Here is a 24,812-nt window from a genome sequence, read left to right on the forward strand (position 1 = left end):
CATTTTAGGGGACTCTCCCACTGCAGTCAGTCATGCAGTTCCCAAGTGCCTAAGCTTGAAAATGTGAACTTGATGTCCATCTAATCAGCAAGTACTGGCTGTTCTCTCATTGGTCACCTCTGCTTATTTCTTTTCTGGTAGCTATTCATGTTCAACTGATTCTCTTTTATTTTCCCCAGCCTTACTATGACACCAGACAAATTAGTGAGCATTTTGTCTCCATGACTAATTAGTGAGCTTTCAGTTTTGGCACAGTGTTACAAGATTGCTTAGAGGATAAATAAATAAATCAATCAGATATTCCTGACAACTGTAAAATAATTAAGAGGAAAAAAAGGAGAATAAAACCACACAACAAAAATTTGAATGATCACTTCATCATTTCTTAATGTGAAATCAGAAAATACATGGGGTTTTTTACTTAGATAACTGGACATGCTAACTTTGAATTAACGTCACTGTTTCCTTCATGCCACTGGATCTTCTGGAGATTGTCACATGGGACTGACAGACTTTCTTCATCTGAATTTCTGATGGGTTAAGTTGAAGTTTCCATTTAGAAGTGTGGTTTTAGTCTGAAACAGAATATGTGGAAATGGAAATTGCTCTCTCAGTGAATCACAGTCCTGGCTGCTGACTTGAGTGACAAACCTCACTTTCTCCCTCCTGCAAAGCTGGTGCTGTTCGGGGACACTGTGCTGCCGCTACTTGTGCTGTGTCACCACTTTGCTTACTCTTTGTAAGGACAAAATCTGTTCTCGTTTAGTGTCTGGTCGTGTTTTTGTTTCTGATGGTGTTGGACAAGGCAGCTGTGGGAAGATTTTTGCCCAAAGATGTTTGTTTTTTTACGGTCAGGATGGGTCTCAGTTTGCTGTGCCCGGACTGGTTGTTACTGCAGGTCCAGCAGCTGGAATATCCCACATGCTCTGAGCAGTTTTGGCTTGAGGTCTCTGGGAGAAAAACAAAAGCAATTCTTCCTATCTCCCAGCTACATTTGTTTTATGTTTTGGAACACAGGGTACAAACTCTGTGCCTGAGTTTTTGACCCTACTTGTCAAATATACAGCTTCTCTTGACTACAGTTAAATTTAAGCCAAGATGTCAGAGGGCAGATTTTGTCTCAGTCCGTGCAAAATGGCCATTTTGATGCTATTTGATCTATTAGGTATGTTAATGCTAAACATATAAACTTAAGCCTCTGTACATAATTTTCTCTGAGGCCTTCTAGCCACTTAAACTGTGGATGGCTGAATCAATTCAGGTGGCCCAGAAAGAAGTGTGAACATTTGGGCTGTTGTGAAGTTTATAAATAATTCCTGAAATCTTATTCAAGAAAGCATGTTCTGTGTTTGCATGAGATGAGGCGAGGAGCAAGGAGACCCCTTGAGGTTCCTCCTGAAGAGATAAAAACCAAAATAAAAACCCTTGGCCAAGCCTTGACATAAAGAGGTGAAACCCTGTTGAATACAACAGTTGACTTGTGTTACCTTTCTGAGTTTTGTTTCAAGTAAAATACCCCCCCAGTTATAATATCAGTACAATTTCCATTGTATCATTTGTAATGGTGACTGCAACAAAGAAGGCTCCTGAAATAAAGTGTGGCAGCAGTCGGCTGAAGCATCTCCTTTATCTTCACTTCCATGAATTTCTGTCTGAGGGAATGTGTTTTTCCAAAACTGCTCTGTCTGCCCAATGACACAGCTGCACAAAATATTCTTGTGGGTGGGTAAAGCTGTTCCATCCACACCTGACAAATGAGCTCCCTGAAAAATCCCCTGCAAAATGCTCTTCCCAGGATGCTTGGTGCTCTCAAGGTCAGCCTGTTTTCTAACCCTTGTGCCCTTTTCTTTTCTTTCAGGGTTTTGAGGACCCCAAGGACAAGTAAGCAAATTTTCTTCTGTCATACACTGTTATGTTTACACATTTGGGATTTTTTTCTCATATTAAAAAGGCCAAAAATTGATGCCCAGAAGCCAAGAATAATGCCTGGACTCTCCAGAGGTTTATTCTGAAGAGACAGCCAGTTGAGGGCACAAGATAGACTGATGAGCATTCAGAACAGTCACTGCCCTCAAAACATTTATTTGCTTGTGTGGTTCTCATTTATTTTTGTAATTAAAATACTTTTACTGCACTTCCCTTTGCCCTGAGCATTCTCTACTATTTGCTTCTTTGAAAATAACCCAAGACAAAACCTTCCTGTAAAGTATGTCTAAGTGTTGGACATCTCCAATATGAAAAGTTTATGTATGTATTGAAATGCATGTACAGTTTCTGAGTTTATTTGTATGTATTACTCATTTTTGCATATAACTTGTTTCTATATATAAAAATGAGCTCAGAAATTCAAAGTTTCATGCTTTAAAATATAGCCATATTTAAAGCAGCATTTTCATTTTTTTCTTATAGAACTTTAAAGAAATTGTTAAAATAACTATTTAACAAGAGTGGGTTTTTTGAAAAATTGCCTTTGGAGAAAAAAAACCCAAATGTGTTAACTTTTTAACTTCTGCAACTGGACATAAAAAAGCCTTTCCTGTATTGAAGGTATTTAAAATAATTTCACATTCAGTCCTGCCAAATGCTATTCCTTATAAGCTTGCTCAGAGCAAGATAGACAACAGTAGAGGACTGATGCCTAAAAATACATTGTTCGTGCTCCTTATCATGTCTCTCAGGCTGCTGGTCAGGGCTAAGGGACTTCTGTGAGCTGGGACAGCTGACTGCTTCCATGGCCCTGAGCATCCAGCTGTGGGAAATGCATGTTATGGTGGCTGAGCATTGAGAGCAACTGCCTAAAAGGAAAAGGAAACTGATAAGTTTGAGCATGGCAATATTACGAATCATTTTTCATAGCATTTAGCTCTGTGCACTGGGGGATGTTTTGCTGGTCCCACACCGTGTCAAGGGGCAGTCGCCAGGGTGTCCGGTTGCATCCATGGCTGCTGGGAACTCAGCTGATGTTAGATATGTTTTGAAAAGAGCTAACAAACTACAACAAAATAATTCATATGAATACAGAACTTTTCATTATCCCTCATGAAATAGCATTTTTCGTCGTAGTTTGTGCAAGAAAACACAAATTCAGCCGCCTCAGTGTTGGTCCACAGCACAGTCCCTGAACAGCTGAGGAACAGCATCTCCTCTGTTGCTCCAAGAACCATAATGTCTCTCCTCCATCCTACAGTTTGGAAGGTTCCATGGGCTATTACAGCCAATAGCTGAGCTGTGTATTTACACTGTTGATTCTGTGTGGTGCCACCTTATTCAGATTGCAGGGTTTTTGCATTTGTGTTCAGCACCAAAAGAAGCTACTGCTTGCCCTCAGAGTCTCCTCATCCAGAAATGCACTTAAGTGCAAAGGTCTGGCAAAAAAAAAATCTAGCAGAATATATTCATGGTGATATTGGTTAAAATTAGATGCCTAAACCATGTCAGGTACTAACCCAGTTCTTTCACATGCAGAAACATTGAGGGTCGATACTTTCACTTTTCAGCAAAGTTAGACATAGGCACCACTCACTTCTGAAGACATGGCCTGACACTTATGTGTCTGAATTCAGATTTAGTTACTGAACCTGGGCATGGAGCATCTAAAATTATGGCTACATGTAGTTTTGGCAGTGGTCACACTCTTCATTTGCAGAGTAATTAAATCAGCAGAGCATTTTTGGCCACTCTGAAGCCAGCACCTCTGGGTTAATTGCCAGCTTTCCATGTGCAAGCAGAGTGCAAAAGTTGCTCCAAGCTCTGTTCATGCTGTTCCTGTCCCTTGCAACAATTTTCCATTGGCTGCATTTGGAGAAGTCTCAGCAGTCCTTTTAAAAGGTGTTTCTGGAAGTTTCAGAGTGACCTGAAATCCTTGTTTTTCACCCCTCATCCACACTGTCAATGTATTGATACATTTCCACATAAGAATTTCATTAGTTCATGGCATTACCTCAGCTCTGACTTACAGGCACTGCCTCCAGGGCACGTCTCAGCACAGGGAAATTTGGTATTTCAACCTAAAATTACATTTATGTAAATGTACCCAAACTTGCTGTACAGTAATTTAGTTTGGCTAAAACAGACTGTGAAAGTCACCTGAGCAGCTGGGTCTGTGCAAGGTGACTGAGCGTCCCTGCAGTCTTTGAGAAGTGGCTCCCACTGCCAATATCCCAGCAAGGAAATTTAAAACCTGCAGAGGTATTTCTGCATGACCTGCTACCACAGAAGTTGCTGTAGTGTTAGAAATGCTCTTAGAAGTATAAGGACCTACTACAAAACTGGAGGCAGCCAAAGTCAGAGTCCAAGCAGGCAGTTTCTTCTCTTTGCATCTTCCTGTGTTGTGTTTTTAGAGTGGAACTTGAAATTTAACTGCGGTTCACCAAGATGCTGAGCCAACCCTTTTGCTCCAGTTCTGGGGGAAAATGTATCCCATCTCTCATACATGGTATGAAGTCACTAAATGTGAATGACCCAAATGTGTATATAACTCACAGGATCTTGGAAGACATTCTGTAAATATGAAGCCTAATTATTTCCTTGCTCATTTTTATGAGCCCAGAAGACATTGCGAGGACTGAATGAAAATAAGCAGCTTTGCTTGGAGTGCTCAAGCAGATGTACTTCCTCTAAGGAAGCATGTCCTGACCTTGTAGGGAAAAAAACACTTTTATTTTCAAAGTAGGATATATGAAGTTCAAGGAATAAAATAACTTTAGAGCCCCAAAATAAAAAACTTTTCCCGAACACCACTGAAATGCTAAGGTTGGCTAAGATGGAGATTAAACCTTTAGACAAACTTGGTTTGTAGTTGTTGTGTGATCACTAAATAGATGCCACTGTTGTGTCATCATGACCCAGCTGAGGTGCAGACACATTCAGCTCATTGACTGGGGCAGAGAGTGGTGTGATGGAAACAAGTAGATGGATCTGGTTTATTTTTCTCTTGTCAAGAGAACAGCAATGGATGAGTTGGGCTTCTTAGAATCTGATCCAGTTTCTCAGAAAGCTTTGAAAGAGCCTTTCTTTTGGAAAGGGACCTTTCCCTTTTAAAACAGAGTCACATTCTGTTTTGTAAGCTGCTTTGAGTGATCTCTGCTTCCAGCACAGTCATACCTGTAGGAGACCACTGGCTGCAACACAGAGTGCATTGTGTGCTCTTGTGCAGCACAGATAAAAGAGAGAAAATACAGCAGTGTAGCTTTTCACTGTGCTTGTCAGACCTCAGGATTTTTTCTCCAGAGTGCCTAAAGTGAAGGTCACACAACATGAGCCCTAAGTTGCTATGCCATCATGGGGTTTTCACATAGAAATAGTTATCTGCTGGATTATACCCCAGTGCAATTGAGGGGTGTGTTTCAGTGGATAACTATTGGCATATCCTGTGGATAACCTTAGCAATCATGCAAGCAGAGCAGGAAAACAGCACTTCAGGATTAGCTTTTAATTTCTGCCTATAACTAGTTAGAGGGCAGCCATTAAAGTGACAGCATCAAGCCATTAAAATCCTGTTAGATTTTAAAAATAACTAGTTTTGGGAAGCGCTTCAGGTTTCCTGATGCTCAGTGCAAAGTGCCTCAGGATGATTAAGTTTGCAGTGTTACTTTTTTCCAACAGCTTTTGAAAAGCAGCCTCATTTTCCTGATGCTGTAGTAGAGCATCAGAAAAATACTGACATTAAAGATTAGAAGCAATCTAGAAATCTTGTTCCACATATTTAGAAAGCAGAATCTAATTTAATTTGTTTTGTTTGCTACCTGTTTCTTTTGCAGCCTTTCCTTAAATTAATACCTTGTAAACAGGTTTTTTTTTCTCTATTTTATGCTTCATACTCATAAATAACTGTGAAAGAGAGTCAGGCTACATTTTTTTCCCCATATATTTGTTATGTAATTTTTTTCTCAAAAAGGGAGGATTATTCAAGTTTGGAAATGTTCATAGTAATATTTACAGAAATTGTTGTTAGTAAGCAAGAAGTGGGGCTGGATGCAGAGTTCATTTTGCCAGTTCAGGCACTAACAGCTATCACAGCACAGCAGTGCAGGGAAGTCAGTCTGAGGACTAGTAGAAGGAGACTACTCAGTGGTTTTAAAGAAAGAAGGATGGTAATGGGACCTTAAGGCAAGAAAATGGATGTAAGGGCATGAAAATGGATGAAAAAAGGCAAGTAATGGATTCAGGACTGGCAATGAGCTCTAGAGCTCATACCATTCTCCTCCCTGCTCATACTGTTTCCCAACTTGAAGCTGTCATAAGTGAAATGCCATTAACCTCCAGCTTATTATGCAGTGGAATGATAACACACGGTGAAGAGACAGAAATTATCTTGTCCTCTTATGCTCCCTTTTCATGACATCCTCAGGAGTACACAGGAAAGTATGAACCCAGAGGATGAAGTGGATGAGTTTCTGGGCCGTGCCATCGATGCCAGGAGCATTGACCGGTTACGCTCTGAGCACGTGCGCAAGTTCCTTCTAACATTCAGGGAGCCTGACTTGGAGAAGAAGGTAACAGTCTCTCAAAATCATTGCAGTGCGTCAGTCAGGCTTGTTACGAGTTTTAATTCTCCTGCATAAGGTCAAACTTTTGTATCTAGGTAAAGCCAGGGTTTGGGTGCTGGAGATGGGATTGTGGTCTTAAAAAATCCATGCTCCTTCATGGAAACATTACTGTACGTGTTCCTAGAAAGTCACAGTCGTCTGAAGGGAGCACTGGCCAGGAATATGAACACATGAATATGTAATGATGAGCAGTAAAGGGAATTCAGAATAGGCCAGATTGTTTCTCTGACTTTGAGGCATCCAAACTGATATTATAGTTACCCCTTATCTCCCTCAAATCACTGGGGAAACCTCCTTCATCCTGCCTGGGCTCTGAATCACCTCTGGAGGGATTTTTCCCAGCCCTTTGTGCCACCAAGGAGCCCCGGGTACTATTAGGGTTCATTGGAATGCAATCTGTACTCTGGTCATTTTTGGGAGCCCATTTTAAGCAACAAGTAGAGTTCTCTATCCCACAAATGTGACAAAAGAGAGAAACAGACCTAGAACTCCCAAATAGCTGATTACTTCCTGATTTGGTTTCAGATATTGTTGTTGTGGGGCAAGGACCATTTCCATTTCCCTGACTATATGATAGAGACAACATTGGTTCTAGATGGCTGCAAAGTTAAATTTATTTATTTAACCCAGGTGCTATTTTTAAAGGTATTAAAAAAACTGATGGGTTTAATTGCCCAAAGAAAGTCATCCTTTTTCCTCCTTTTTTATCCAAGCACAGATCCTTGGGATGCTTGAATGGTCTTCAGGTTAAACTCATTATTCAGTGAAAAAAACTTCATCATAAGTTTGCACTCATTATTTTATAATTTTATTTAGAAATAGTATTTCCATGACAGGAATGACAACCTATTGCCAAAGCAGACCTTTGCAGGACTTACAGCTGTTCAATGAATCAGTGTGGGACTGGATAAAAGCTCAAGCCCATAATTTCCCCCTTGTCCTTCCCTTCAATCTTATAGCTTAAAACAGCCAGGGAAATTAGTGATTCACCTGTTCAGAGCACCTTTTCTTTTGTGGTTCAAACATTGAGACCATCTGTACTGAGAACTGTGCTTCGAGCTAAATAAAGCATCTTTGGGAGTCAGATGCAGCTTCCGTGTGACCGATATGTTGACAAGGAGTTGGAAGGAGTGACTGTGTGAAAGCCACAGTATCCTTGCACTGCCATTAGAACAAGCTGAGCTGTCTGCACAAGCCCCGTGGTTTCCTCAGCAGCAGCATTTGTCCCCCTTGGAGGAAACTTCCATGAAAGAAGTTTAGGTCTGATGACAGTGACCTAGAATCTTGGTCCCGGTTAATCCACTCCTGTTCCCTTGTGCAAGGGGCAGTTGGAGAATCCTCTCTCCACCCAGCCGTGGGAGTTTGTTCCCTGGCCTTTAGGTCTGTTCAACCCCTTACAACTTGCCCAAGGAGAAGGGGAGTTTGTAATGTTAGTTGTTTCCTACCAGCACTGCATTCCAAGGACCTAAACGGGAGCCAAGTAAGAAGTTTTTATGGAGAGAAGGCAGGCAGCCAAATTTCCCACTAACATAACTGTTTGTGTTTTTTGCAGTACTCCAAGCAGGTGGACGACAGGTTTGGAGCCTATGTGGCTTGTGCGTCCCTAGTCTTCCTCTTCATCTGCTTTGTTCAAATCATAATTGTGCCACAGTGAGTACCCTTTCATTCCTCTGCTCCCATCTGCTCCCCTCCTCTATTACAGCCTACTTTTCTTTGTTTTTTTCTTGAAAATTCAGAACACCAAGGGGAAGAGAAAAATCCTTAAATAATTCATGCTCAAGTGATGCATGGTGCTTATTGTTTTCACTCATTTCTAGTGCAGATTAAAACCTCCTCAGTGACATGGGAGGATTTGTTTTCTTGGTGTGATTTCTCTTATAATTTATCTCCATCTTAGGAAATTCAGTTCAGTACATTTATATGCCTGGGGAAAACAAATACCAGTAAGTAGGAAGGATTGTGTACTAAGGCATAGTACACATTCACAGCACCAGGACTCAACTGTCCTCTTATGTGAGCACAGTAGGAGAGGGAGGTGAAAAGCCCATCCCAGCCTTGCTGCTTGAAGCACTGAGGTCACAGGGTCTGCTTAACAGATGAGGCATAATCTCTGATATATTTATTCTTCTGGACTCAGAGCAGCAGTGCAAGAAGAGAGGTAGAGAGGGAGTTGAGCTCCCCATGCCTAAGCTTTGAGTGGCTACTCCAAGTTTAATGTTTAAGGGCACAGTGCTCTTGGGCCACTGCAGTGGTCTGCAGCTTTGTTTTGCAAGGCACAGCATAACCCACTAGTTCTTTCCCAGCAGTAAGCCTTGCAGACATGCTATTTCTTCTCAGAGTTCTTTAAAAATCCCTTAAAATTACAGCATGTGGGTATTTCCCGTGCTCTGGTTTGGTAGCAATAATATATCATTCACTGAACATTGCTGAGTTGGAAATAAATTTAAAGTTAGTAATTTTTAATCTGAAGAACAAGATCACAGAAGCTCTGAAAATTCTCTAAATTTATCTTCATTGCAAGACAAAAAATTGTGTGAAGAGAACTCCGGTACTATTTTATGCCATTACAACTGCTTTCTACTTCTATTCCTACCACAGATCTTCTTGTAGCAGAGATTGGTTTGTAGTGTTCAGATCAGATACTCAGAAGGTCACAGAAACAATACGTAGTCTCAAGTTTGTCCTTCACTCTCCCAGGCAAGATGCTCACAGGAGGTTGAATCAGCAAAACAACATCAATACAAATGCACACTGTAAACAGACAGGTCTGCCTTGTGAAAGTGGAAGTAAAGCTGAGAGAGGCTGAAAATTGAAACTAGATCATTCCCAGAAATAAATGCATTGTTAATTACATCCAGAAGTGTTCTTTGAGCGTAACTGATTTATCAAGGGCCTGCACTTTGGATTTCTGGATATTGCTGCCATAACTTACACCTGCAGAAGCCCTCTACCAGTCCTGTGTTGCTCATCGAACTCCCTGAGCAGCCACTAAGCTGTCTTCATAAAACCAGTTTAACATTTAAATGACAACGTGACAATTTCTGATGTGTGGCAACCATATGGCTGCCTCCTTTGTATTACGCAGGAGCCCATCCCTTATGGCAGCGTGGTGTAAATGTGCTACACAGTCTCCTTCCATGCTGCCCATAGGATGGTGGTTGGGGCTTTTTTTTGCAAGTTCTGAAGTGTCCTTGGTCAGCCTAGGCTGTCTGGAAGGTGATTTGGTTCAAGAGTAAATAGAATTCCATATCTGCAGGTCAGATATACTTTCTCTCACACTTTGGTTTGTTTTTCCTTATATTTCAGTTGTGTAGCTTTGGGCTTTTATTGAAGGTAGCAGTTAAGCAGCAACTGAAACCACAGGTGAATATGTGTCACCATCAGAGGTTCCTGAAAGACACACCACACAATTTGAATCTGAAACTAGAGACAGAATGTCAGTGATAATTTATGATGATAAAGAGGAATAGCTTTAGCAAATTTCACAAAGGCTCAGACAGTGAATTAGCAAGTACAATTATCTTAGTAGTCATGAGAGAACGCAGAGACCAGCTGGCTTTGGTGTGGTTGGCCTCAATAGCACATCACATGAATGCTTCCTTTAAATTATGAACAAGGCTAACTCCTGGGAGTGGGGCTATCCTGTCACACTGAGACCAGTCACCAGGAAATTGGTGTTGAATATCTTCGTGTTTAAAACAGATTGAAATACACAAAGTTGGCCCTGGGATCCTCTTTGTACTTCAAAGTTGGGAGGAGCAGAAATGTCTCAAGCTGGCCAAGCTAAGGCTATTTTCCCTGACTGTGTTCAGCCATGGTTGCTGCCATCCCAAGCACAAGACAGAGCATGGAGAATGGTGCCACACAGACATTCCCTGTTCAAGAACAGGTAGCAATTCTTAGTGAGACTATTCCCACTCAGCTGCACTGCAGCACTCAGCTCGCCTTCCCTCCCAGGGGTGTTCTGCCCACAGCCAGCCAGGGCCAACCTGCCATAACAAGTTGTTCTATCACCTCCTCTGGTGCATGAAATATTTTTCAGTCCCACCACTATCACCCCAGCAGGAAGGTGATTGCCACAGAAGATGCAGCATTCTCTGCTCTGCAGCCTGCATGAGTAATTCTAAATAGGACAGAGTACCTGTTGGTATTCAAGGCACCTCGTGTCTCCTACTGCTGTCCTAATTGAAAAGCCGGTGCAGTGTGTCATAGCTTGTACAATTGTCGTGTTCTGGAGAGCAGTGCTGGAGCTATTGTATATGGTGTGCATTTAAAAAACCCCAAACAAACAGCCAACCACTTCTCTTGATTTCAGCTCTACGTTTATGCTGGGGTTTTTCCTGACCTGTTTCCTGATCCTGACCACAGTGGTGTTTGTTTCAGTCATTTACTCCTGTGTAAAGGTGAGTCCTGTGGTTTCCTTATAGAGTCCTCTGCCTAAGATAACTGGATCAGCAATCTGTTTCTTCAGCTAACAGAGCATGTTTTGTTAGTCGTCCTTTCCACACTATGTGATAAGGGTTACAGAAAAAGCCTTTGATAAGGCAGAATAAACTGCAAACAGATGTTGGGTTGGCATCTCTTTAGCTCAGCAGAAGTAATCACTCTGTGGATCTGCATGTCTATTAAGTCCCCTGCAGGCACTCTCATATTGATATAAGAAGAACACATTTTCCAGTGTGGAACGAAGCACTGACCATTCGTTTCCTCCCTGTAAACTTCCTGCGGAGTCGCCTGTGTGCTGGCCCCTGCTGCATATGCATGTTTGGGTAGGCAGATAATCAGAAGCAGAATATCATCAAGGAAAAATGTCCTGGAGGGAATTAAAAGCCATAAACATATAGAAGTTTATCAGCCTTTCTCAGATGAGTATACAGAGCTTCCAACATTCAGTGTGCTCTTTCTTGTAACTGGCTTTAATCAGCAAAGAAATACATTGTGTGAAGTCCAAAAACACATTAATTCTTCTTGTCAGCCTGTGGTAAATTGGCAGTGAGCACTGTGGGAAGTGTCGGTTGTTCATCTTTTTCACTCAAAGGTATTTCTATTAAAATGTTGATGTATTTGCAGTTTTGGGGATCCTTCTAGTCAAGCGCTGTCTGAACATGGAATACACTCAGATTGAGGCTCCTTAGCCCAAGCTCAGCTGTCTTCCTCAGAACCTGGAATAAAATAGTTCAGGAGCATTATGTTTCCTGCAGAAGAAACTGTGGGATAATGGATAATGTCAGGCAGATGATTTGCCTCACTTTAATTATCTTCTCTGTGCCATTTTCAACTGTTGAATGTGGGTGCTCTTGACAGACTTGCACCTTATATGTCTTTCTGATTTTTGAAAGTTAGATTTGGAGAATTAAGCTTTGCCTTCTTATATAATAAGAGCTGCAAACTGTTCCCAATGAAACAAGCCTGAGGTTCTATTTGAACTTAACAATTCACTGACAGGGTTTCCCATGGCCTTACGACAATTTTAAAGGGAACCTAGTTTGTAAGTGCAACATCCCATTGGTCCTGCTTGTTTACCAGCAATGAGAACTAGTCAGAAATAACAGTGCAAATAGAAAGGCTTGGGCAGGGAAATGGTTCCCAAAGATGCCTGGTTGTACTTGGTGAGCCCATTACAGATGAGGATGTTATTGACTGTCATTAGTTTGTAAACTGGTACCAGCAGTTGATGTGATTAGCAATTAATTAAGAACCAATGTGAAAAGCTTTTGGTCACAGCCACAAAGAACTTGGAAACTCAGTGCAGAGCTGTGCTGCATGGTTCTGCTGCACTGGCACTGGCAGCACATCCCAGCACGCTGCCAGCCGAGCAGGACCACACCAGCACAGCTCTGCTGTGGCAGACCCAGAGCTCTGAAACGTCTGAACTGGATGATTTGCAGCCAGATGCATTCCAACGCTCACAGCTGTGTCACCCACTGACAGTTACAGCCTTAGGTTGCTTCCACATATTGACAGCAGCACTTGATTCTTTTGACATCTTTCAAAGCTTTTGATTTGGGCTTCTTGGTTTAAAATTATCACTGATCATAATTACTGATTAATTTGAAAGGCACACAGGACTTTTCATGTGACTCTAGGCAGATGTTCAGTCTTGCTTTCTTTGCCTTGATCTTCCAAAGTCATGTAGAAGAGGTCTGTTGAGTGGTGCCTGCAACTGTTTTTAGGCTGGCTTTGCCTCAGTGCACAGGCTCTGGAAACATAAGACATCAGAGGAAATTCAGGTTAACATTAAAATTTAATGAGATTTGCTGAAGCCCCTTGTATTTCCAACAGCGAGTTCTCAGTGTGTTTGCCCAGCCCCACAATGGGCTCATGTATAACATCCAGTGTGGCCACTGCCTTCTCTGCACAGATTGCAAATATTGAGAATATTTGCCCTTCTAGCTCCAATACCTTTTTGATCACCCCTTTCTAGTGCTCCAGATTAGTCTCTGCTGACAACATCTGTTTATGAGATGGCTTGTTTAGGGAACAGGTACTTTCAGCTTGTCAGCTACATGTCTGGTGGCAGCAGCCCCTAATAGCTGCAGCCTATTTCTGTCATTAAAGATCCTGGTGTTTCAAGTTTGAGTTTTTGAAGCACAGGTTTACTCAGCCCTTGGTTAAGGGGTGTTACTTTATTTCTGTGTTTCACATTGCTCTAGAAAGCACTTTTACCCATATACAGAGGGAAGGAACTTTTACAGATCCTTTAGATGAAGTTTAAAGACACAGGGATGTTGTTATTGTTTGTTTTGTTTCTCACTTGGATGTGGGATAGGAGAGCATGTGTTTTACATACCAATGGTTCATTCCACACAAAGTTGGAAAGCAGGTGTCCACCCCAGAATATCAGCAGAAACATAACTTTTGCCTGCTTGGTGTTCTGTTACATGATAAGTGTCTCTTTTCTCTTCCTCTTTCCAGCTTTCATGTAAGATTTTCCTTCCCTGTTTTGGCCTCTCCAGCTCTGGCTTTGACAGTGGCCAGCAGGCTCTTTCTGAACAGCTTGATCATGTTTTATTTTCTTTCGCTGTCATTATTATCTTCCACTGTAAAACTCTCCACGGACTAGAAGTTGATCCTAGAACTGCCAGCACAGCCAACTTGGCTTTCCAAGTTTCTTCAGCTGTAATAAACAAGAGAGTTCCAGTTCTTCCCTTTGATGCTCCATGAAGACTTGGCCACTGTGAGATGGTGTCCCTTCCCAGTAGAGTCTAAGGTCATGGGAACCAAGGTCCCTTCACAAATACTCTGCTGACAGACATCTGGTTTGCTACTAACTTACCAAGTTCGTGTTTCTTCTTAAAATTCTTTGACTTCTGGTATCTACACTGCTGTGTGGAATTCAACTTCTTGTTGAATTCTTGGTCCTGGGAGCACGTTTGAGAGAAATTTCAAGTATCCGTAAGGAGAAAATAAATTTTTCTGTAGCTTTACATAGGCGTAGCTTTCCTACCTCTTTCTTTGGCTCTCGAAGCTGCTCTAGATGCTCATAAAGCATTAGGGCTTTTTTAAGCTGGGAAAAAAAACCTTCTGAAAACTGTACTTTTTTAATAGACTAATAAATCACTGTGAAATAAGTTACATAAATGGACTTGCAACATCAAGTTGCCTGGAGATGTTGTCTTTTACTCCAGAAGTATATTAATGTACTTCAAAATGACTCAAAGGCTTTTATTACAAATTGAAAAATCAAAACTTAAAGACCTCATCTCACAACACAACAGCAATTATCTAAGCAGTTTTGCATGTCCACAATATATGTCAAGAAGACAAAAAGGAGAAGTATTTCTCTTCTGTCCTAGATCAGCTGTTACTGCAAAGTGTGGGTTTTACTTAGAGTAATTTTGTCGTGCAAATGACCAGAGGTTGTGGGTTATTTTCAGTGTGACATTAGTCCTTGTTGGATCCCTTTTAAATTCAGACTTTCACCTCTGCAGCAATGCCCTGCCTTCACCTGGATTTATGCATTTCAGTGCAGAATGAACTGGAATCAACTGGACAATCCAATTTTCTTTTTCCCACTGTCTTTATTTGAATTTACATGGGGATTTTCGGAGGGCTAATGAGTGACCTCACACTTGTGTGGCTGCCCAAGCATGAATCTCCTCTACCCAAACGAATCACGCTCTTTCTTTCAGCTTCATGTTCTCAGTAGTGCAAATCCAGGCTTGGAGTTGCCATTTTGTCAGACCTTCCCTCACCCTGTTCTTCATTCAGGCAAGATCTGAGTCTCACTGAGAGGAGTAGGTGGTGTTGGACAGTACAAACCAATGGGCTGACCAGCAACAGTGGTTGGATTTTCAGTGTACTGTAATGTCCTGATGTTCTGCTTCTTTTCCAAGGACAGAAGGAATTTCATTTTCTGTTTTCTGGAAAATGGGATGGAAAGTCATCTTCTTTTATTTTTTCCCTCTTTTATGCTGTACCCCTGCCTTGTGACTGTTTTTATGGAGGGAGCACTGCCAGGGTGGAGCTGAATTGTCAGAGCTGAGACAGCTCCATGATGTCTGTCATAGAAGTCCTCCAAGCTGCAAGTATTCTTGGTCTCTACCTGCCTCTGTAAAATGGGGAGGGTGTGATTTATTTTGCAGGGCCTCCATGAATGTTGTTCACAAGGCAGAGGTTCCTCAGATGCACGGCATGACTGTGCTGTTGCATTCTCTATTGCAGTCCTGACCTCCTATGGATTTTGGCATTTCTTTCTTCTTCAGGATTTTTTCCAGCTGTACTTGTTTACTGCCCTAAAATTTTTCCTGGTTTGCAAAGTAATGAGAACCAAGATTAATACAAAGAAACAATGTTTTCATTAGAATTTAAGTGTCTTCTATCGATTGCTATGCTTGATATCTCAGGCTTGGTTCAAAGTCAGGCTTTTTTGGGATCGTTGACAGCAAGAGCTTGAGCCAAGATCCTCAACAAAGAAATCCCAAGTTTTATTTAGGTGGTTAGTTTCCCAGAGATTACAGATGGAGGTTAGGTTCATGAATACCTGGCCTTGAGGCCTAAACAAAGGGATGGCAGGAAAACTTGTCCTGCTCTAATCTAGTGAGAAACTGTCTAAATGCACCACCGATCCTTCTTCTCCTTCCAAATCCTGTAAAGGTTAGAGCAGAGGAAAGCCCCATTGCACTTTCCATATACATATGCTGGTAGGGATCTGTTACATGATGTTTGTGTGGAAGCAGCTGAACATAGCGAAACAAAGAGATATTTTGGTTCATGGCTTATCAACAGAGGATTTTTATATCAGAAAGGTTTATTTCTGAGGAAAAGGTATTTTCCTTTGTTTTACAGTGACTGCCACTGAGCCTGAGGGATTGCATAAGCTTTCAGTGAATTTCAGTCAATCCTCATTCAGTGCAAATAAGTCACAACCCCACTTTCCCCTTTCCTCCAGTCCCCCATAGAGCCTTGCCCTCTCCTCTCGCCTGGAGTTAGCTGGATTTTGGTGCATGTGCTGGTTGCAGGTGAAATCAGCTGTTTCAAAACTCTTGCCTCAACCTCTCCCTCCTTCTGGAGAAGTCACCAGCTAATCAGCACTTTGGCCGCTCCAACGCTTGGTAATTACACTGTAGGGCTGCTGTGTGGGAAGCACAGCACTGACAAAATGTTGCATCTCTGAAGATGTAAGAGTGAGGGATAAAAGGGAAAAGCAAGACTTTTAATAGAAACATTAGTCATAGTTAAATTGCAGTGCCATGGCGCTGCGCTGCTGGTTTCTTTGTGTCTCTAAAAATACCCTCTAGTGGCTTGGTTATTCATGCAGTGAGTAAGGGAAGGGAGGGCTGGCTTCTGGAAAAGGCTTTGGCAGCCCTCAGCAAAGCCCCTCTGCCCTGGCAGGATGGTGTGGAGGGGCAGGGCACTGTGGGGTGACACTATCCCATGGGAACATGTGACTGCACGTTCCTGGTGTCCATCTCACAGTGCTCCAGCCCCGAGTTCACACATTGGCACAGTCGTGGCACTTGAAGAGAAAGGGTTGGTTTCTCTGTCTCCTGTACTCTCTTGTAGCCAGTGCAATGCAGGGAGGTCTCACGCTGTGCCGAGGGGTGACTGTTGCTGCAAAGGACACCGGGTTAGTCTCTGCTTTAACACAGTGACTGTTTCTACCCAGACTGTGATGCAGCACCTAAAGTGGAGCTCACTGGTGGCCAGCACTCATCAGCCATTAGCAGAGAGCTTCTAGCTCTGCTGGTGGTGAGTCACTGGGACAGTCTGGCTGGGGGAGCTCTGTGATCCCCCTTGTATGTATGTATGGCCAAACTTCGCGAACGAAGATTTGGGAAGGGCTCTCCCCAGGTGGGGGTGTGCCCTTCGAGCCTGCGCACTGGATGTTTTAGGTGAGGCACAGCGTGCGCAGAACTGGCCCCACCGTTTAAGTCCCAAGGTCCATCTGCCACGGCCGAGCGAGCTTGGACAGTGACAGTGAAGTCCTCAGGACTGTCTACAGCACCCGGTACTGACTGGGGCTGACCCTGCTGAGCATCCGAGATCTGACGGGATCGGATGGCAGGGAGGCATTTAACTGCCCGGTACGGTCTCCACTGAGACTCGAACTCACGACCTTGTGATCAGAGTCCGGAGTGCTCACCATTACACCACGGGATCACCCTTACCACTGTTATTTTTATCCCTGTGTGAGTGTGGTGCTCAGTGCCATAGCCAGCCGAGGCCAGCTGATTTCTGCAGCGCCATTCGCCAGCGGTCTGACAGATCATGAGGCTTGCCAGGGCTGTTTAACAGTCTGTGTCTGAAATGGCACCAGAAAGTCCTACGATATGCCCTTGTGATCAAAGGGATATGACATGTGTGTACTCATTTCTGCTTTTTTTAATTTTTGCTCCAGTAATTTCCAAGCCTGAACTCCTGTCTGTTTCATCTACAGATGGCTTGTGGTTTGGATTCTCAGGGCAGCACGAGCACAGCCCTGCAAGCCATGTTCCCTGGGCTCAGGAGCCATCACTCCCATTAGGCAGGCCTAAGTAGATTTGGTGAGCCAGCTGGGTGTGCTGCCAAGAGGCAGTCACGTCTCTGCTCACCCTTGGCCCAGAGCCACCATCTCCCATCACCATCCTCCACCCCTGGGCAGCATCCACACAGACCCACCCTGAAGGATGGGCAGCAAAAATGCATGTTGTAATCTGTAAAATAATGATTTTAGATGTTTATTTAATCTTATTTTTTCCCACATGCAGCTTTTCCCAGTTCCTCTCCAGACTCTTTCTAAGAAGATTGTACAGTCCAGGACCAATAGTACCTTAGTTGGAGTCTTTGCCATTATCGTGGTTTTTCTATCTGCCTTTGTCAACATGGTATGTCCATTATGTCCTTTTGATTCACTCAGTTCTGCACGGTTTTCTTTTTGGTGCTCTGCAGCAAAACCACAGAGCTAAGTGTGATCCTTCCTGGTGCTTTCAACATCTGAGGTCAGCTCCCTTTGCTTTTTGAGCACAGAAAAGAAACAGGAGCTTGACAGCTGCATCCCCATAGCCCATTATATGCCTGGCACTGATTTGTGCCCAGGTCCTTTTCTGATTCTTGGAATGCTTCTGCTCCAAGTACAGAAGCCAACCCAAAGCATATCCCTGCGGGAAGGGCTGGCACAAGGCTGATGTGATAATTTAACTCCCACCACACTGAGTGCGACATAAGTGTGGCGTGGGCCTTGTGCCAGCCCCTGCAGTGCTGCATCCTGCCCCGAGTGCAGGGACCACCTGATGGGGACAGTGACAGCTTTGCTTTGAGTTCCAGTTTTGCGACCAAGGTGGTCTGGCTGTGCAGATTTCAGGCTCAGAGAAAGATGGGCTGTTCCCTGGAGCCCTGTGGCTTCTCACTTTTACACATGGCTCTAAGTCTGAATGTGTTTTAAGGAAACCACTTGAATATTCCCTACTCTGCATACCTCTATTTCATTTTTTTAAGAGAAGGGGCAAAAGCAGGTGAAATAGGCCTGGGTTTAAGTCCTGAGTTTGGAAGTGGTTCCAAAGACTTCATGTGGCCCTCTGCTGCTCCCAGCTGGGACAGTGCTGACTTCCACTGTCATGAAGAGGCTTGTACAACTGAAAATCAGACCACTAATTGCTCCTGCCTCATCTTCCCTGTACATGCAGTGGAGATTTAGGAACAATTCCATGCTCTGTTGAGCTGCTTGAATGGGAGGCACTGGTGGCATTGCCCCCCACCCCTACTGCCTTCCCCCACAGTCACCTGCAAAAAGCTGGTGTGGGCTGCTAAGCACCATGCAGAAATTAGATCTTGGTCTTTGCATGATGTGTGAAGTTGTACCTAAAGCTGAGCATGCAACCAGCTTTCTAGAGAGCAGAGCCTGGATTTTTTTAATTAATATTTTTGAGGAATAACAACATAGCCTTTGCACATGGAGTAAAACAGAAGCTGGTGATTTCATATTGCATATTTTGCACGTTGCTACAGCCATTTCCAAGGGGCTTTTTAATTGATATAAGCTATTTTGTTTCCTTTTCCTTGTCCATGCTGTGGAGCTAATACCATCTTTTTTCCCAGTTCATGTGCAGCACTGTGGATCTTGCCAACTGCATGGCTGCTGAATACAACATCACTCCTGACCGGGTGGACATATGCCTTATCAGCAACCTGACTTCCAACTACAGCCTGGGCACCTTGCAGGGATTCTGTGACAGTCCTTTGCCCAACTGCAACTTTCCAGAGGTATTATGGAAAAAGGCTATAAAACCTGTGTGATAAATTTCAGTGATTCTGAGGAAAGCAGGTTGTTCTTAACTGACATTATAGGACTGACACAGGCTACTACACTCATACTTAAGTGTCTAAAGTTATTATCTTGAGTCCACAATAATGATTAAGTTCCTTCAGGGCTGAATAATCAGGCTTTTTTCATTGTTGGATCCTGCCTGTAGCCCAAGAAATGGCCTTTCTCCATGAGGTCCTTAATGGTGTGAAAAACTGCAAATCATTTCAAAGGAGTTTGGGGGTCCTCAGTTTTACTTGAAAATCAGTTCCCTGGAAATCAATGTCTAGTCATAGACACTTCTCTCCATTGTTTTCTCTCTCAATGAGAAACTTTCCTTATATAATCTTTCAAAAGGTATAGTAGGTCCTGGCCTCTGGCAGGTTAGCAGCCCAAATAGTGGTCTTCTTCAATTTGCAAATGTACTTCCTACCTCTTCAGAACATCTCGTTAAAAATATCCAAAAATATTTCTAATGGGAAAAAACCACCAAACAACAACAAAACCCAACCCATCCCCACTATGTTGGTTCTACCACTACACGCTGGTGGAATACTTGGCTAAAACAAAAAAATCATCTTTTTGCATATTCAAGACCTTTCTCTGAGCTTTTAGGTTATGGCCACTACATTTGTTGTCTACTGGAAAATGGAAAGGAAAAGAAGGGGACCTGACAGATTTATGGCAGATCTGTTATAATCCAGATGTCCAAGTGTCCTGCTGAACACATTTCCATTTAACCTCGCAGAAATATGGTCCATATCTGATTCAGTGAGGTTTCTGAGGCCACCACTGCTGTGACTTTCAAATTTGCAGAGGCTGTAGTGTGTCTGCAGAAATACCCAGGTGCACTATCTGGCACAGTGGAGAACTGGAAAGTCTGTGCTCATCCTGAATTTGTAAGGAGTGCTAGTTCAGGACAGAGAGAGATTTTAAGCCATGAGGAACAACCACATTGCATGCTGAGGTTGCTATGGCAGCCTTGAGCCGGGTCCTGCCAGTCAGTGGGCTAAGAAATGAGGAGTCCCTTCCCTGTGCTCCACAAGGCACGTGTTGGATTTGGGACAGATGTTGCTTGTTACTCCCTGTGTGCATTCAGGAGGTGGTGGGATCCTACCTCTCAGTCACAGGGAACATTCACCCATTCTCTAGAAACTGAAGAGTCTAAGTACAAGCTGTACAAGTTATTTTCTCTAATTTAATATATTGGCAATGGCTATTAATAAATGAGCTCAGAACATAAGCATATTTCTACTTTAACTAGGGCTTGCTTGTAACTGAAAGGCTGGATTGTCTCAGGCATATGATACAGGGTTTTTCTGCCAGAAATAGGCCTGTCCAGACAGAGTGGAAGCTTAAATCTTCACAGATTTGTTAGCAGGAAGGTGGTGAGCAGGATAACAGGCTTCTCTTCATATTATATCCATGCTGTCTTTCCCAGGAGACAATATGGCACCCTCAGTCTGCAAACATGGCATGGTAAACACTTCCTTCTGGGTGGCAGAAGCTGCTGCCCCACCACCCAGGTGTGACAGTGGTGTTCCACTACCACACGTGCACACCTGAGGCTGCTGGCAGGAGAAATGATCATGGTGGTGGGTTTGTCCAGCCTGTACCTTGCCAATGGAGTCAGTGTGTCACATCAGCAGTGACAGGACTTTCCTGTTGGCTTCAAGTGGGTATCTGTCCTTGTGTTTGAGTTGCTAATACCCTTGGTCCTGTGTGTTGTACAGATACTCAAACTGGAGTCCAGAATTTGGCCTTAAAGCACAAATTATTCCAGCATAACTTGGTGATACTTTCTGCTAATTCAGTACTCCTGTCCAAGGCAAACCTCAGTCACAGCCTTGGGTACACAGCTGCTGTGCGTCTTGAGTGTAAAGCACATAAAGCCTGAAGAGGAATGCCACAGCTTTCCTCTCCATCCATTCAGTTTTAACTTTTGTAACATGGGAGAATCCCACAGGCAGCCCCAGGTTTACATGTTTGGTCAGCTCAATTATGTAACTCCCAATCCCTTTCTATCCCTCTGTTTAGTTTCCTTTGTTTTCAGTTTTGATTTATCCAACTGACGCTCATCTCTTTTCTGTTTTTTCCCCTTTTTGTCTTTATACAGTACTTTACCTACAGTGTCTTACTGAGTCTCCTGGCCTGCTCTGTGTTCCTTCAGATCAGCTGTATTGGAAAATTGATCCTTATGTTAATCATTGAATTTATATATGTGCTCATTGTGGAAGTGCCAGGGGTCAACCTTTTTGACAATGCAGATCTCCTGGTTACAGCTAACACCTAGTAAGTGCCTTTCACTTCTGAAATCTTCACCTGATTTCTTTCACCCAGTGATTTCAGTGTGTCTTGTCATTAGGTGGATGGGAGTGCCAAGGCTATGGTGCAAGCAAGGGAAGGGCATGGTACCAGAGAAGGCATGGCTGTCAGCTAAAGGCTTTGCCAGTGCTGCTCTCTGCCCATGAGGAGTAGGAGAGTACTGTTCCCTGTAAGATCTTTTTAATGTGGGACTTGACTAATGAATTATCTAATAATAACAGAATATAACTGGAGCCAGAGTGGTTCTGTATTTCTTTTTTTTTCCAGAAACAGGGAGCAGTAGTTAGTCATTCTTGCTTCTTCTGGTGTTACAGTCTCAATATAGAAATGTCATTTCTCAAAAAATAAAAAAAAAGTCCTCCAAAAACTTCAGCTGGCTCAGGGGTGTGATAATAAACCACCAAAATATATCAAACCCAGCTTGGGCTAGTGGAATGGTGGTGTTTTATGTTTGGCCAGTGATCTCCTGCCAGTTGCTGCTGGACACAGGTCTGCATTGGAAAAGCCAGTGTCACAGCTGGACTCAGCACAATTCCCAGCAGAAGGGCCTGGACTAAGGGGGAGCAGACAGTTGCCCTTTTAGTTACAGAAAAGGTAGTTTGTGATCAGCAGGTCACACATTAATCATGGTGGCAGCCTCCTTCTACTGACACATTTACCCCTCTCCTGAAGGTCACACCAGGGAAGGAGAATTGGCACATCTGTAAACCCACCCTCCTCCACAAGTTTTGTTACTTGCTGGACATTGTGTTGTTGTGTTAACTCCTGATTGTGATGATTCCCCCTTGTAGGCAACAACTCTACCTGAGTGTGAGTCAATCAAATTATGCCAATTTAGGTGAATTATTTGTCCAGGATGATTGCTGTGGTTGCTCCTGCCTTGGGCAGGAGGGTGGTTGGGCGGATTCCCATGGCCCTTCCCAGTGCTATCTTGTATGTTAGGAAGTTGCTCCCATTTCTTGATGGTCATTAACCCCTTCAAGCCAGATGCACCTGGTCACTTCTGTCCTTTATATGAATATTTCATGATTCTATGATTCCTATGTGCCCAGTAATAATAATGGATGTATAGCTTTTGCTTCCATTGACAGTAATTACTGAAATTATTTTGTTAAGTCAAGTGAAAGAAATTAGGTAGGAAACCCCGTGGAGCTTTCTGTGGGGAGGTATAGGGAGAAGGAAGTTTCCTTCCTTTTTCTGCAGATGTTATGTGTTCCATCAGCAGAAACTATTTAGCATTTTCTAACAGAATTAGTGAAAAAAAAAATTTATATCTCAAAATATAATTTCATTCTTGTAATTCAAGCACTAAGTGAAATTACAGCACTTGGAAGTAAAATTTACATCACTTCACAATCAAAATGTCAGTAATAAAGTGGAAAAGGTTAGCATGTTTTCCCAGAAATAGCTTTCTGTGATGTGTTATCTCTCACTGAATGGTATTTGTGTCATGGTTTAACCCCAGCTGCAACTCACTCACAGCCCTGCAGTGGGATGGAGGAGACAATCACAAGGGGAAGAGTGGGTTGAGATAAAGACATTTTAATGGGACAGAAAAGAAAGAAAATAATAATGGTAATAATGATGATCATAATAAAATAATTAGAACAGACAAAACAAGTAATGCACCCTGCAGTTTCTCACCACTTGCCCAGCCAGTTCCTGAGCAGCAGCCCCTGGCCAGATTTCCCCCCAGTTCACATACTGAGCACACTGCCATATGGTATGTGTGGAATATCCCTTTGCCCTGTCGGGGTCAGCTGTCCCGGCTCTGTCCCCTCCCAGCGTCGTGTTCCTCTCCCGCACGGTGAGGCCTGAGAAGCTGAAAAGTCCTTGACTTAGTGTCAACACCACTTAGCAACAACTAAGAATCAGTGTGTTATCAACATTATTCTCATACTGAATCCAAAGTACAGCATTATACCAGTTAGGAAGAAATTTAACTATATTCCAGTGGAAACCAGGACAATTTGTTTCATCTAAAGAGCTCTGTGGATGGCTATTTATTGCCCCAAAGTCTGGCAGACTATTTGTGTGTTGTGGAAAATGGGAGCTCAGCATGTAGCACATAGTTCAGAGATGGACCTTATTGTCCAGCTGATACTAAAAAAAAGGCCACCATGACCTCATACTACTTTAATTGGGTGCCCATTGTAGCTACATAATTACTGTCTGCTCTGCAGCCATTATGGTACTCTGACTAATTAGAAGTGATGCAGATGTCACTTCACACTTCTGTGTACAAACCAACCCAGCGTGCAACCAGCTGAAAGGCTGATTATAGCACGTTGGGAGTTGCTAGACTTGACCACAGCGACACACCAGTGTGGTGACACCTGAAGTGTAACTGGATGCACAGAGATGTTATCATGTTACCTTTTCCCTATGCAGAAGATAAAACTAATGTATTCGTTTTAAGGATGTGATGGATCAAGATGATCTTCTGAGTTCCTGCATTGTGAAGCCCAAAGAGCTTTGCCCACTTATTTGGTGATCAAACCCATATTTTCTGTTCAAGCTGTTACTTGTGTTTTAGAGAGCTGTCTGTCCTTGCCATCATGGCTGTGAGAAGAGAGATGTTCCTGTCCTATGGGAGCTGTCCCCAGAATGAACTGCCTTTCCTGCTAAAAATGTGCACTTAACTTGAGCAGGATTGTGTTTAGCAAGCTTCTCTCTGTTACCTTCCAGTAACTAAAGAGCCATCTGCTACTGGAAATGGCTGTTCCATGGGGGAGCAACCTACCAATGTAATGCCAGTATGGCTTGCACTGGGCATTCTCACTTATCCAAAATATCATTGTAAATACTGGGTTGCTACATATCATAGTCTCTGCTGAAGATTTTAGAGCAAGAGTAACACTCACAGTGAGTGGCAGCCCCACTACTAAAGGTCAGATCTGCCATGCTCCCATCATAACACAGAGTGATCATGGAGGGCAGTCAGTCATGCTTGGCCAGCTAGTGATTTAGGGGAGCAGGGGAATCATTATTGAGGTGCTGGAGCAAGTCCAGAGAAGAGCAACAAGCCTGGTGAAGGGACTGGAGCACAAATCCTATGAGGAAAGGCTGAGGGAGCTGGGGGTGTTTAGTTTGGAGGAGGCTCAGAGGTGATCTCATCACTGTCTAGAACTACCTGAAGGGAAGTTCTAGCCAGGTGGGGGTTGGTTTCTTCTCCCAGGCACTCAGCAATAGGACAAGGGGGCACGGGCTCAACCTCT

General features: G+C 43.1%; 1 protein-coding gene across 1 annotated transcript in view; it reads left to right on the plus strand.

Annotated features, from left to right (window-relative positions):
- Positions 1-24,812, plus strand: part of ADCY5 (adenylate cyclase 5) — a 218,761-nt gene that overhangs the window by 185,382 nt on the left and 8,567 nt on the right. The window contains exons 9-15 of the mRNA XM_071562687.1: positions 1,859-1,881; positions 6,350-6,494; positions 8,101-8,198; positions 10,864-10,951; positions 17,738-17,854; positions 19,065-19,229; positions 21,386-21,561. Of these exons, the coding sequence (XP_071418788.1) occupies positions 1,859-1,881; positions 6,350-6,494; positions 8,101-8,198; positions 10,864-10,951; positions 17,738-17,854; positions 19,065-19,229; positions 21,386-21,561 (812 nt within the window). The remainder of the gene's footprint in view (positions 1-1,858; positions 1,882-6,349; positions 6,495-8,100; positions 8,199-10,863; positions 10,952-17,737; positions 17,855-19,064; positions 19,230-21,385; positions 21,562-24,812) is intronic.

This window comes from Pithys albifrons, chromosome 8, assembly GCF_047495875.1.
Source record: "Pithys albifrons albifrons isolate INPA30051 chromosome 8, PitAlb_v1, whole genome shotgun sequence".
NCBI classification, from domain to species: Eukaryota; Metazoa; Chordata; class Aves; order Passeriformes; family Thamnophilidae; genus Pithys; species Pithys albifrons.